The sequence below is a fragment of the Schistocerca nitens genome, chromosome 6 (genome assembly GCF_023898315.1).
Source record: "Schistocerca nitens isolate TAMUIC-IGC-003100 chromosome 6, iqSchNite1.1, whole genome shotgun sequence".
In the NCBI taxonomy this organism is placed as follows: Eukaryota; Metazoa; Arthropoda; class Insecta; order Orthoptera; family Acrididae; genus Schistocerca; species Schistocerca nitens.
Window position 1 is genome coordinate 87,033,324 of NC_064619.1, and position 12,941 is coordinate 87,046,264.

General features: G+C 40.8%; 1 protein-coding gene across 3 annotated transcripts in view; it reads right to left on the reverse strand.

Moving 5' to 3' along the window:
* LOC126262746 (chromosome partition protein Smc-like) overlaps window positions 1–12,939 on the reverse strand; it is a 52,127-nt gene extending 39,188 nt beyond the window's left edge. For 2 of the 3 annotated variants that reach the window (XM_049959555.1, XM_049959557.1), the window contains exons 1-2: window positions 12,764–12,939; window positions 12,528–12,646 (exon numbers count right to left, since the gene is read on the reverse strand). In XM_049959555.1, coding sequence (XP_049815512.1) covers window positions 12,528–12,548 — 21 coding nt within the window. In that variant the 5' untranslated portion in view covers window positions 12,549–12,646; window positions 12,764–12,939. Of the gene's footprint in view, window positions 1–12,527; window positions 12,647–12,763 lie in introns of those variants that run through there. The other variant, XM_049959556.1, reaches the window with a different exon arrangement.
* Between the last annotated feature and the right edge of the window lie 2 nt (window positions 12,940–12,941).

A 12,941-nucleotide genomic window follows, 5' to 3' on the forward strand; every position in this document is an offset into this window, starting at 1 on the left:
AAGCCCATGTCATCACTGTAGATGTAAACAGGTTCCCAAGACGAAGTGAGTATCATTTTCACATAGTGACAAAGGGAAACGAAAAGCTGTTTAGACATATACGGTTGGAAACAAAGTCTAACTAAAGTCAACCACAGATAAAACCAGTCGCAGAAGAACAAACTTCAACAACCGTGTGTAATAAATCAAAGGAAAGCTGCATCAAAACCCAAACAAGATATGAAACCAGTCTAACACTAGAATTAGCTACTCAAGGAGAAACAAAAATATCCAACATCAACAACTAGAGATAGACAGGGAAAACTCCTAAACAAAATATGTGTTTTTATGGAAAAATACTCATCTACAAATATCAAACTCAAGGAAGGAGAAACACTCCCAGAAAAGAAAAATGAGAGACCATCATCTGTACAGAAGACTCTCCCATGGCTTGGCAACCCAGTCGAAGATCAAAGACAGCCTGTGTGAAATATGAGGACTACTTGTGTGGTGTCACCGCCAGACACCACACTTGCTAGGTGGTAGCCTTCAAATCGGCCGCGGTCCGTTTAGTATACGTCGGACCCGCGTGTCGCCACTATCAGTGATTGCAGACCGAGCGCCGCCACACGGCAGGTCTAGAGAGACTTCCTAGCACTCGCCCCAGTTGTACAGCCGACTTTGCTAGCAATGGTTCACTGACAAATTACGCTCTCATTTGCCGAGACGATAGTTAGCATAGCTTTCAGCTACGTCATTTGCTACGACCTAGCAAGGCGCCATTACCAGTTACTATTGATGCTGTAAAACATGTACCGTCAACAGCGATGTTCACCAATTATGGATTAAAGTTAAGTATTCCAGAAGATATGTACGTTTTTTGCTAGTCTCAATTCCTTGTCCTGTTCCAGACCTCAGGCCAGCCTGCGTGAGTTTAAACGCGTGCCTTTCGGCTTCCTTATAGTGGGTTGGCTGTCTTGCCAATCCACAACAACTTGCACACCAGGAGGAGGATCCAGACTCAGCACCACACCCTGTCAAGACTCAAAATGAAACAGCAAAAGCAAGTTAAGCCCCAGATCTCAGGACTAAGTGCTGCCCCTGCATATTTCACCAAAATGTGCACTTGCTAACAAATAAAATTGATGAAATTCAAATACTGCTAGAAAATGAACTTAAAGTCATTTCAGTCCTGTGTATAAAGTGAACACTGGCTACAGGAAACACTGAAAATGGTATATCTTCCAGACTTCACACTAGGCAGTCATTTCTGCAGGAACACAGAAGGTTATGGTGGCAGTTATATCTATGTTAGAAGCGATATCAAATTTGTGCCCATTCAGTTTCTGGAAGCTATTCCCAAAAAAAAAAAAAGAGAAGATCTGGATATATCAGGTGTTTAAGTGTTAAATGAAAAGATGACCATAATTTGTTTGTACAGACTCCCGATAGCGACATGAACACATTGCTATAAAATTTAGAATACCTCCTCCATGTGCTATCAAAGATGAACGGAGGTCTGATTATTTGTGGTGACTTTAATATTGACTTTCTGTGAAATCAAAACAGTAAGCTGACTTACTGAAACTCCTCTTAACATTTAACTTCAAACCTACTATAGAAACAGCAACAAGTGTAACAAACACATCAGCCACAACAACAACCCAATTTTGTACTGATTCTTACAAAATGTAATGCAGAATGTTTCACCACAGTTTTTGGGGATCATACTGCACAGATATCACTGAAAATGGATCATCCTGTACATACTAAGAGAACATTAGTAACCACTGTCAGAAATTTCAGTGAACAAAAGAAATACATTTATTAACTGCTTAACTAAAGAGACATGGGAGAAAGTATACAGCTGTAGTAACACAAACGAAAAATTTGTTAAGTTCCCAAGCACCTTCCAGCATTATTTTTAACTGTGCCTCCCAGCCAGAAAAAAAATTACAAAAATTAGTTGGATAACTGCAAGCATAAAAGTTTCACTAAAGGAAAATGTTTCTCTATACCAGGGCTTAACAACTGGCCAGTTTTGAGCACGAGTACTCGCGTCTGCTCAGGCACCTGCTCGCGAGCAGCTGCAAGGTCGCGGAGTGGGGAGGGAGGGGAAATGCGCGCGCACGTTTGAATAGGGCCGCAGCGTGCCTATTGAATTCGCGCCGACTGTGTAACGTTTAAAGTACTACGATCAGCTCGTAACAGTCACTTCGCTGGTTAAGAATCATGTGAAGTCGCCGTTGTGTAACCGCAACCATGCTTTCGCAGTTCAACCGCCATTGGGAGGAATTGTATCTGTTTACTGAAAAAGATGGTGTTGCAAAATGATTAGTATGTCACAAAACGCTGAATTCTTTTACGAAATTTAATTTGCAGCGACATTATATGTCGTACCACGCGAAAGACTACGGACGTGGAAAATGTGATTGACCAGATCGTGCACAGGAAGTTACTAAACTTAAAAGGAAGCTATCCGAAGAAGATCTGGACGACGAAGAAAAATCAACTGAGGCAGCTCTCAGAGTGAGTTACAAAATTGCTTTATTTTTAGCAAAATCCCTGCGCCCCTTCACTGATGGCGATTTAATAAAAGATGGTTTTGTAGTTGCAGCGGAACATTTGTGTCTATCTCAAGCTGAACAGTTTCGGATTGTGCCATTATCTGACATGACCATTATGCGTCGCATACAGGACATGGCAGACGACGTCCAGAGCCAGTTTGCAAATATCTGTAAAGATTTTATGGCGTATTCTCTAGCTCTAGACGAAAGTGTTGATATCACTGGAACAGCGCAGCTTGCCATATTTATTAGAGGTGTTAACAGAGATCTTCAGGTGAGGGAGGAACTCCTCGATGTAGTAGCCATGAAGAACACTACAACCGGAGGTGATATTTTAAGTAGTGTTGAAGAAAGTGTTGAAAATATAGGATTGTCATGGAATTCTTTAGTTTCAGTGTCTACAGATGGTAGAGACATACACTAAGCTAATAAAATTATGAGGCACGTGTACATTCTCCTTTATTTGTTTCATTTGTCGCAGTAATAATTCGTGAGTGATATCCCTGCAGGTGGCCGCGGATTTACATCGACTGGCGGCAGCTGTTGTGTACCCCACGTGACTCTCCCCACTCTCCGCTCTGGTCCGATAGTGGGGGTAGCGTGCTCGCGCTGCTCCGTGCTCGCGCCTTGCTGCTCACAGCTTGCTCCGCGAGCACGTATGTTGTGAAGCCCTGCTCTACACCATAGCCAAGCAAACCAAAACATGTCCAGAATTTGATGCTTATTTTAAAAGATACACATCCTAAATAAAGTTATCAGAAGGACAAAAAGCTAACAAATGACAACTACATGGAAAAAGCTACAAGTAAAACAAAAGCAATGGGGGCTATTGTTACAAGAGAAACTGGCAAAATTCAGGAGAAACTGATGTTAATCTGCTTTATAATGGAGACAAAATTTCTGACACAGAGTAGTTGATGTATTTAATGTATATTTCACAGAAATAGCAAACAACTGTATGGAGAAACAGCATAAAACACCTTTTGGAAACAGATAAGCAGAATTTTAACTTGCATGAAGAAAAAAAACAATCTGTGTCCAACAGACGAAAAAGAAATTCTGAATATCATATAGGAATTAAAACCAAAATTTGCTTCAGGTAGAAAATTTCCCTGATCACATATTTAAAAAAATTTATGACAGTATTGATTAAGTGCCTAACTTATCTTCGCAACTCTTCATTGTTTAGTGGTATTTTCCCAGAAAAACTAAAAATGTCCAAGGTAAGACCTCTTTTTAAGGAGGTAGACAAGACAATTTAAAAGAACTACATGCCAATATCTGTTGTCTACAGAAGACTGATTTCATTCATATAAAAATTTTTGTATCAGTACCCAACATGGCTTCAGAAAACTCAAAACAGAAACTGCCATTTTTTACTTTGTCAGTGAAGCCTAGACGGCAAAGATCAAAAATAACCTGTATCAGCACTATTTCTGGACTTCACAAAATTTTTGATGTGATAGACCACAACTTACGACAAAAATTGGAGTGAGTGCGGAAGTGGGGGTCTGGCAAATGAGTAGGTGACATACCTGAAAATCAGAGAGCAGATAGTTGAAGTCTTGCATTAGGAAGAAAACATTATGTACACCTACCAATCTAAAAAATTAAGTATGGTGTGCCCCAAGGTTCTATCTAGCACCCAGTGTTGTTCGTAATATTTTTCAATGACCCAGAATCATTGAGTGATTACCAAACATAAAATCTGCAGATGACATGACTATTGATAAAAGCCAAAAATGCTGCAGAACTACAATATGAAGTACAAAATTGTACCATACATATTAAAAAATGTGTATCACAAAATCTTATTACTAAAAACGAGAAAACTGTTATAATGCACCTTCATACCAAGCACAAGAAACATTCATTAACCCCACCATAAGTCTTCTTAATAAAAAAATTAGAAACTGCAAACCCAACAACATTTCTAAGATTATAGATACAGGACAACATGAAGTAGGACACACACATCTAATACATCAGCAAGAAGCTTAGCACAATATACTATGGCATAGAAATACTTGCTACATATACAATGAAAGAAACACAAAAAAATACGTATTATTCCCAAACAATCACTGCTGCAATATGGGATGATCTTTTGGGGAAATTTGTCAATAAGCAAAAGCTGTTTCATAGCACAGAAGAGGATCATTAGGGCATTGAAAATACCACACAAAAAAATTCCTGCGAACCCCTTTTTAAATCACTCCAGATACTACCATTACCACACCTGTACATTCTTGAGAAAATTACATACCTAAAGAAAATTTCAGAAACTAAAATCCACTCAGTATCTACAGATCAAGCAGTCCACACACATGACACCAGGCAAAAGTCAGGCTTCCAGAGCAAACATGCATACACAACTCTCAGACAAAATGGAACACTGCAAACTGGCAAAAAACTTTACTATAAACTTTCCCATCACATCAAGGAAATGAAAGAAACAAACATTCAAAGCAGAACATTTACAAGACAGGTGCTGTTGCGCTGCAGATGAATATCTGTTAATTTAAATTATTTCCTCTCTGTATTGTATATCTGAAACTGCTTTTGTTGTCTATGGTACTATATAACAGGCTGTACTATTATACAAATGTACAGTATTATGTGCTTAAATTATTTATGTCACTGAATCAATGTTACTGTTACGTAACATGTATTTAAAAAATTTTATTATTGTACAACATGAGCTATATCCTACAGCAAATATTTGATGAATGCATGCTTAACAAAATAAATAAATAAAACTGATGAGGTTAAGTGAGGAGAAGGTAGGTAGGTTGTTTGGTTGGTTTGTTTAAAAGAGGGGGGAAGGGACCAAACTGCTAGGTCATTGGTCCCTTGTTCTAAATAAAACAATGCCACAAGTGTGAGAATAAAACAAGCAAGACTGATAACACAAAACTGAGAGAAAGAATGACGGAACGGCTACAAACACTTAAATGGACAAAAGGGAAGAAGAAAACCTAGAGCAGATTAAATCGATGAAACATTACAATGGCTGGCTGACCATGCGAATAAAAAGGAGAAGCCAGCCCCTCGGCAACAATTAATACCTCCACCCTAAAAGCACTAGTGTAGAGGACACAGAGGGACAAAAGACATGCGCTAAAACTTAGATCAAATGATAAAACCCACCCTCACGAATAAAAATTAAGACTAAATCAACTGATGATGTGCAGCCAGATAAAATTAGCCGCAACGAGCCCAATAACCAAAGATTGCGTCGCAGGGCATTCAAAGTGGAACAGTGCACCAGAATATGGGCCACTGTAAACTGGGTACCGCATCGACACAGGCGGGTCTTCACAGCACAGAGGTAGCCATGGGTCATCCAAGCGTGGCCAATACAGAGCCGGCAGAGAACCACAGGGCCCCTGCGAAAGGCCTGCATGGAGGACAGCCACACATTCATAGTCTCCTTAATGGCACACAGTTTGTTGTGCATGCTGAGGTTATGCCATTTCGTCTCCCAATGCCGCAAAATCTTGCGGCGTAAGACAGAACACAGAACAGCTTCAGGGATGCCCATCTCCACAAGCGGTTTCTGTGTAGCCTGTTCAGCCAACCTATTGGAAAGTTTGTTGCCTGGGATTCCAATGCGACCTGGGGTCCACACAAACACCACTGAATGACCGGACCGTTCAAGGGCAGGGATGGACTCCTGGATGGTCACTACCGAAGGATGATGAGGGTAGCACTGGTCGATAGCTTGTAGGCTGCGCAAGGAGTCAGTACACACAAGAAACGATTCCCCAGGACATTAACAGATGTGCTAAAGAGCATGAGATATAGCCACTAGCTCTGCAATGAAAACACTGCAGCCATTGGGCAAGGGATGGTGTTCAATATGTCCTCCATGGACATACGCGAAGACAATGTGACCATCAAGCCGTCGATATAAACCACTTCATGGCCTCGGTACAGTCAAGAATCTAGACAAAGTAACATCAAAGAGAAGCGGGTAGAACTGAGTCCTTTGGGTGATGTGAAAGGTCCAGGTGAAGCCACAGCCTAGGTGTACACCAAGGAGGTGTATGTGAATGGACCTTGAGTATAGGTGATAAAGGCAAGGACTCCAGTTCAGATAGAAGGGATCGGACGTGAACTGCAATTGTAAGCCCTGACCTGGGCCGCTTATGTGGGAGATAAACTGCCATGGGTGGGAAAAGGAGACGGTGATTTGGATGCACAGGAGAACTACAAACATGTGCAATGTAACTGGCGAGCAGTTGCGCACGCCTGACCCGCAATGGGGGGACTCCAGCCTCCGCCAGGATACTCATCACCCGACTTGTCCTTCAAGCTCCTGTCGCTAGTCTAATGCCACAGTGATGCACTGCGTCTAGTAAATGCAAAGCTGAGGGCATCGCCCAACCATAAACCAGACTCCCATAGTGAAGGCAGGATTGAACAAGGGCTCTGTAGAGCTGCAGGAGCATAGAGCAAGCTGCACCCCAGTTGGTGTTGCTCAGGTAGTGGAGGGCATTGAGGTGCTGCCAGCACTGCCCCTTAAGCTAAAGAACGTGAGGAAGCCAAGTCAATCAGGCATCAAAAACTAGTCCTAAAAAAATCAATACGTCTCCATTACAGTGAGGGCATCGTCATTAAGGTAAAGTTCTGGTTCTGGATGAATGGTACGACACCGACGGAAGAGCATAAAACATGACTTTGTGGCCGAAAACTGTAAGCCATGGTCCATGACTGTGCCTTGTGGATGACTCCCTGTAGGCACTGCCCAGCAACACCAGTACTGGTGGAGCAGTACAAATTGCACAAGTCATCTGCAAACAGAGAGAGTGAGACTGACAGTCCTACAGCTGCTGCTAGACTGTTAATGGCCACTAAAATCAATACAGAGCCCTGCAGCACCCCATTCTCCTGAATGGGGGGGGGGAGGGGGGGACTATGGGATGCACCAGCTTGGACACGTGATGTATGAAGTGACAGGAAATTCTGGATAAAAATTGGGAGCAGGCCTCTGAGACCCCACTTGTGTAATATGGCAAGGATACGATACTGCCAGGTGGTGTCACACACTTTTTGTAAATAAAAAAACGGCAACCACATGTTGGCATCTCAAAAAGATTGTTCGGATGGCAGACTCGAGGGACACGATTATCAGGGGTGGAGCAAACCAGGCAGAAACCGCCCTGTCACGGATCCAGTAGGCCACGTGACTCCAGGACCCGACCCGACCGCTGACACAGCATATGTTAAAGCAGCTTACAAACAACGTTGGTGAGGCTGATGGGTCAATAGCTATCGACATCAAGTGAGTTTTTGCCAGTTTTGAGCACTGGTACTCTCCCACCAGTGCAATGGAAAGATGCCATTACACCAGATTCGGTTGAAGATCACGAGGAGATGTCGCTTGTAGTCAGACAAGAGATGTTTAATCATCTAACTGTGGATCCGATGTGGCCCAGGAGCTGTGTCGGGGCAGTGGGCAAGGACACTGAGGAGCTCTCACTCTGTGAATGGGACATTATAGGATTCACTGTGGTGTGTAGTGAATGAGAGGACTTTCCCTTCCAGCTGCTGTTTGGGAGTGTGAAAGGCTGGGGTAATTCTCAGATGCAGAGGGGCGAGCATAGTACGCTGCAAAGTGCTCGGCAATCGCATTTGGTTTGGTAGATAACATGCCATTTATGTTAGCACCGGGAAGACCAGTTGGGGGTCTGGTACCCAAAAACTCGTTTGATCTTTGCCCAGACTTGGGAAGGTGACAGATAGCACCCAATGGTCAAGACATATCTCTCCCAACATTCCTGTTTCCGTCCTATGACAAGCTGGTGAACATGGGCACAGAGCTTTTTTTTTTTTTTTGTCGCAAAACTGCTATGGTCATTAGCGCGGGCACAGAGCTGTTTAAAGGCTATGAGGTGCTTCAGGGAAGGGTGCTGCTTATGCTGCTGTAGAGCTTACTGATGCTCTGTAATTCCCTCAGTGATTTCCATCGACCAAGGGACTGTCTTTCATGAGGGCGACCCTAAAGAACGAGGGATCGTGTTTTCAACCACAGATACGATCATAGTTACCTGCTTAACCATCACATCGATGTTACCATATGGGCGAGATTCATAGGTGACAGCAGAGGTGAAAGCATCCCAGTCTGCCTGGTTTAAAGCCCATTTGGGCAAGTGTATGTGGGCTTGACACTGGGGGAGTGACAGAAAGATGGGGAAGTGATCACTACCACACAGGAGTCATGTTCTATCCAGTTGATAGATGGGAGAAGGCCAGGACTGCACACCGAGAGATCAATGGCTGAATATGTGCCATGAGCCACACTGAAGAGAGAGAGAGAGAGAGAGAGAGAGAGAGAGAGAGTGTGTGTGTGTGTGTGTGTGTGTGTGTGTGTGTGTGTGTGTGTGTGTGTGGTGAGGGGGCAGTATTTAAGAGGCAGAGGTCTAGTTCTGACAGTAAATTTTTGACATCTCTGCCTCGGCCAGTAAGAACGGTGCCACCCCACAAGGGGGTTTTGGGCTTTAAAATCTCCCAAAAATAGGGAAGGTTTAGGGAGTAGTTGAATCAGTGCAGCTAAAGCTTTCAGGGGAATTGCACCATCTGGAGGAAGATATACGTTGCAGACAGTTATTCCCTGTGTCGTCCTTACAGGCACAGTTTCAAGAGGGGTTTGAAGGGGCTTAGGTTCACTGCATACTGAGTTCAGGACACAAACTCTACCTGACACACAATAACTCACTATGGTTCTTTGAATATCCCCTATAGCCAATCAGGTGTTGTATGTATATGGTAAAACTTTACCAAAATTTTGACGTGTCTTCTGTACCTGAATTAAATGATTTAGATTATGTACGTTATGAGACTAATAAACCACAATTCACAATAACTTTATCTAGTTCTTCCATTTTAGCAACAACTTGATATGCTTCAGACACTAAAATTGTCCTAAATAAAGAAAAGAAATAAAATAAATAAGCATTCAGCCAAAAATTATGTAGCATTCTAGTACAGTTAAATGGTTAAATTTAGCAATGAACCTATCACAAACAGGTTTAAAACCACCAAATAAATACCAAAATGAATATTTGAACAATGAAGACAATCAACAAAATTCCAAATTTTAGGCGACATTTCTGCACTTGACATTTCTGACCAAAATGAAAATAAGTTTTTCTAATAGAATGAAATGTGCTCTGCTGAAGGGTGTTAATGAATGTAATGTTGTAGGTGTCCATTTTGAGATACACGACTTTGAACATGGGTATATTTTGATACATACACGTTTTTTTAGCAAATTTAAAGGACAGTAGCACAGTAACTAAACACACAAGCCAGGACAAAATTTGTGATATACTAAACACCCAGACAGACAGTAGTTTGGCAAAAGACCAGGTCCATAGCGCACTTTCTCCACTACTTATGCCTTGTTAAACTATGGGGCAAATTTCTCGCGACATGATTTGTTGCCCATTTTGAACTGAGATTATGCCAAATGCATTGCTTTCTGAACTCTACTTGCAACATTTGTGTTTAGAGCACACAAAGTTGTACCACTTTCCCCAGAAGCAAGAGTCTAGCTCTTATACATTAGGAACAGTGGAATGCCAAACTTGACTATTTCTTCAAGACTTTTCGGTCTCTGTAAAAGTGGTCCTCACAAAAATAGCTCTAGCACATCAACCAAGTTACAGGTGAGCCTGAAGCTTTGCACAAGTTCATGTAGGGCTCTCAGGTACATCCTGCACAAATTTCATCAAAATTGAAGATGGTCAAGCTGGGAACCCAAGGGCACTTCACATGGAATGACCCAGCTATATGAGGTACTGACACTGAAGTGTTATTACTCAGTGGATGAATTCATGCAGGACAAACTGGAAATTTGAGTTTGATACAATGTATTACATATTCCAAGAAATATCCTTATAGTGTTATTTATTGCAGTGCTGTTATTTATTAATGTAAACAGCATTGTACCTGTATTATAAATTTTTGGTATGTCTCCTGTATGCAAACAAAATAGACTGCAAATGTACACCATGAGGTGAATAAAACAATTCACAAAAAAATCCAATATTCTTGACATCAATTTGTTGTGGAATCTTAGAACATTTTGAGATCAAACATGATAAGCTATCTTTAACAGAATGACCTCCTTAATGCCAACTAGCTTGTATTTTGATAACATCGATCATATGAAACCCTACTCGCACTTCTCTCACATGAAATAGCCTATTGAAAGCTTTGGATCAAGGCAGCCAGGTAGTGCAGTGTTTCTTGACTTCTGAAAAGCATTTGACTCAGTACCACATCTACATTATTATCAAAAATTAAACCAAAAAGGGGTATCAAATGCAATTTGTGACTTTTGGTAGGGGGGACACAGCATGTTATCTTGGATAGATAGTCATCATCAGATGCAGAGGTAACTTCGCATGTGCCCCAGAGAAGTGTATTGGGACTCTTTCTGTTCATTTTGTCTATTAATGATCTTTCAGACAATATTTATAGTAAAATCGGGCTTTTTGCAGTTAATGCAGTTATGTACATTTAAGTACTATCAGAGGCTGCATAAATATCCAGTCAGATCTTGATGAGATTTCAACATGAAGCAGAAATTGGCAACTTGCTGTACATGTGCAAGAAAGTAAAATTATACACTTCATGGGGAAAAGAAAATATAGTATCTTATGACTATAACACCAATGACTCACTGATTGGGATATGAAATGGAATGATCACATAGGTTCAGTTGTGGGTCAAGTAGGTGGAAGAGTTTTGTTTATTGGTAGAATACTGGGGAAGTGCATTCATTCTACAAAGGAGATTGCTTACAAATCATTCGTGCGACAGTTCTAGAATATTGCTCAAGTGTGTGGGACCTGTACCAGATAGGACTAACAGGAGATACTGAACATATAAAGAGTAGGGCGGCACGAATGGTTAAAGGTTTGTTTAATCTGTGGCAGAGGGTCACAGGATACTGAAGGAACTGAACTAGGAGGACATTTGAAGATATACGTACACTATACTGAGAAAATCTTAGCTGAGTTTCAAGAACCGGCTTTAAATGATTACTCTAGGGATATACTAGAAGCCCCTATGTATTGCTCACAGAGGAATCTTGAGGATAAGATTAGAATAATTAACACATGCACAGAGGCATTCCAACAATCTCTTTCCCCACACTCCCATATGTGTTGAACAGGAAGAATGCCTAGTTACTGGTACACTGGGGCATGTCTTCTGCCATGAAGCGTATGGCAGTTTGCAGGGTGTAGGTGCAGCTGTAGACACTGATCTGTTGAAATCTTTAGGTTCCGCTACTTACACTATTGGTGTACTGCATATTTTGATGATAAACGTATCAGTAAATTTGTCTATTAATCTATTTTGATTCACTGCTTTCATAAGACATTTTGGTGTCATTCATCATTAAGGGAAAAATATTCATTGCACAAAAGTGTGTAATCGGGGTAATAGCTGGAGTTGACCCAAGATCACCTCGCAGACGCATTTCATTTCAGGGTCTGAGGATGGTCACAGTACCTTTGCAATACATATATTCACTTATTGAGTTTGTTAATAATTCACACCAAAAATAATTGCAAATTACATAGCTGCAACACTAGAAGAAATGACGATTTTTGGTATTATGGTTTAAATCTGACTTTGGCACAGAAAGGAGTAAATTATTCTGCGACAAAAGTGTTTGGTCATCAACCGAATAGCATTACAAGTAAGAGAGGTCCAATCAGCATTTAAAAACAAATTTAAATAATTTCTGAATGACGACCGATTCTATTCAATAGACGAATTTTTTTGATATGAAACAGAAAAAATATATTGTATAAATACAATACAAATACATCTACGAACCAAGTATTAATGTACTGTTAAAGGAATAACACTTACTCCGACATACCAGTACACGTAGAATAATATATGCATTTGTTTCGTACGTACTTAACATATAAACTATAATAATATTATGTGACTTACCTTCTGTATATCGCCATCCATAATAAACTATGTTTTACAACTGTCAAACCCTATACAGTGACAGTCAACAGCTCAAATACGCTCGCGCCAAAATTTGTGACAGCGTCAAAGATAGAAACCTGAGTCAGAAGAAAATTTGTTGTATCAAATAACATCATAAAATATTATCGCATCACTCGAAGTATGGTAACAGGGGGCAGTTTTCTAATTTATTAATAACAAAACGATCAACTTACCATGATTATATCGTACGAAACCAGTACGGCTCATACAATATTTGAATAACATTTACTAACTATCTAAGTTGATCCTACTGCAATATTATAAAACAAAATCTATTTTGCAATAGGGAAGGCCAAAATTCAAATTTCGATTATTTCATTAATGTGTAATTTCATTTTCAGTTGCTGTTTG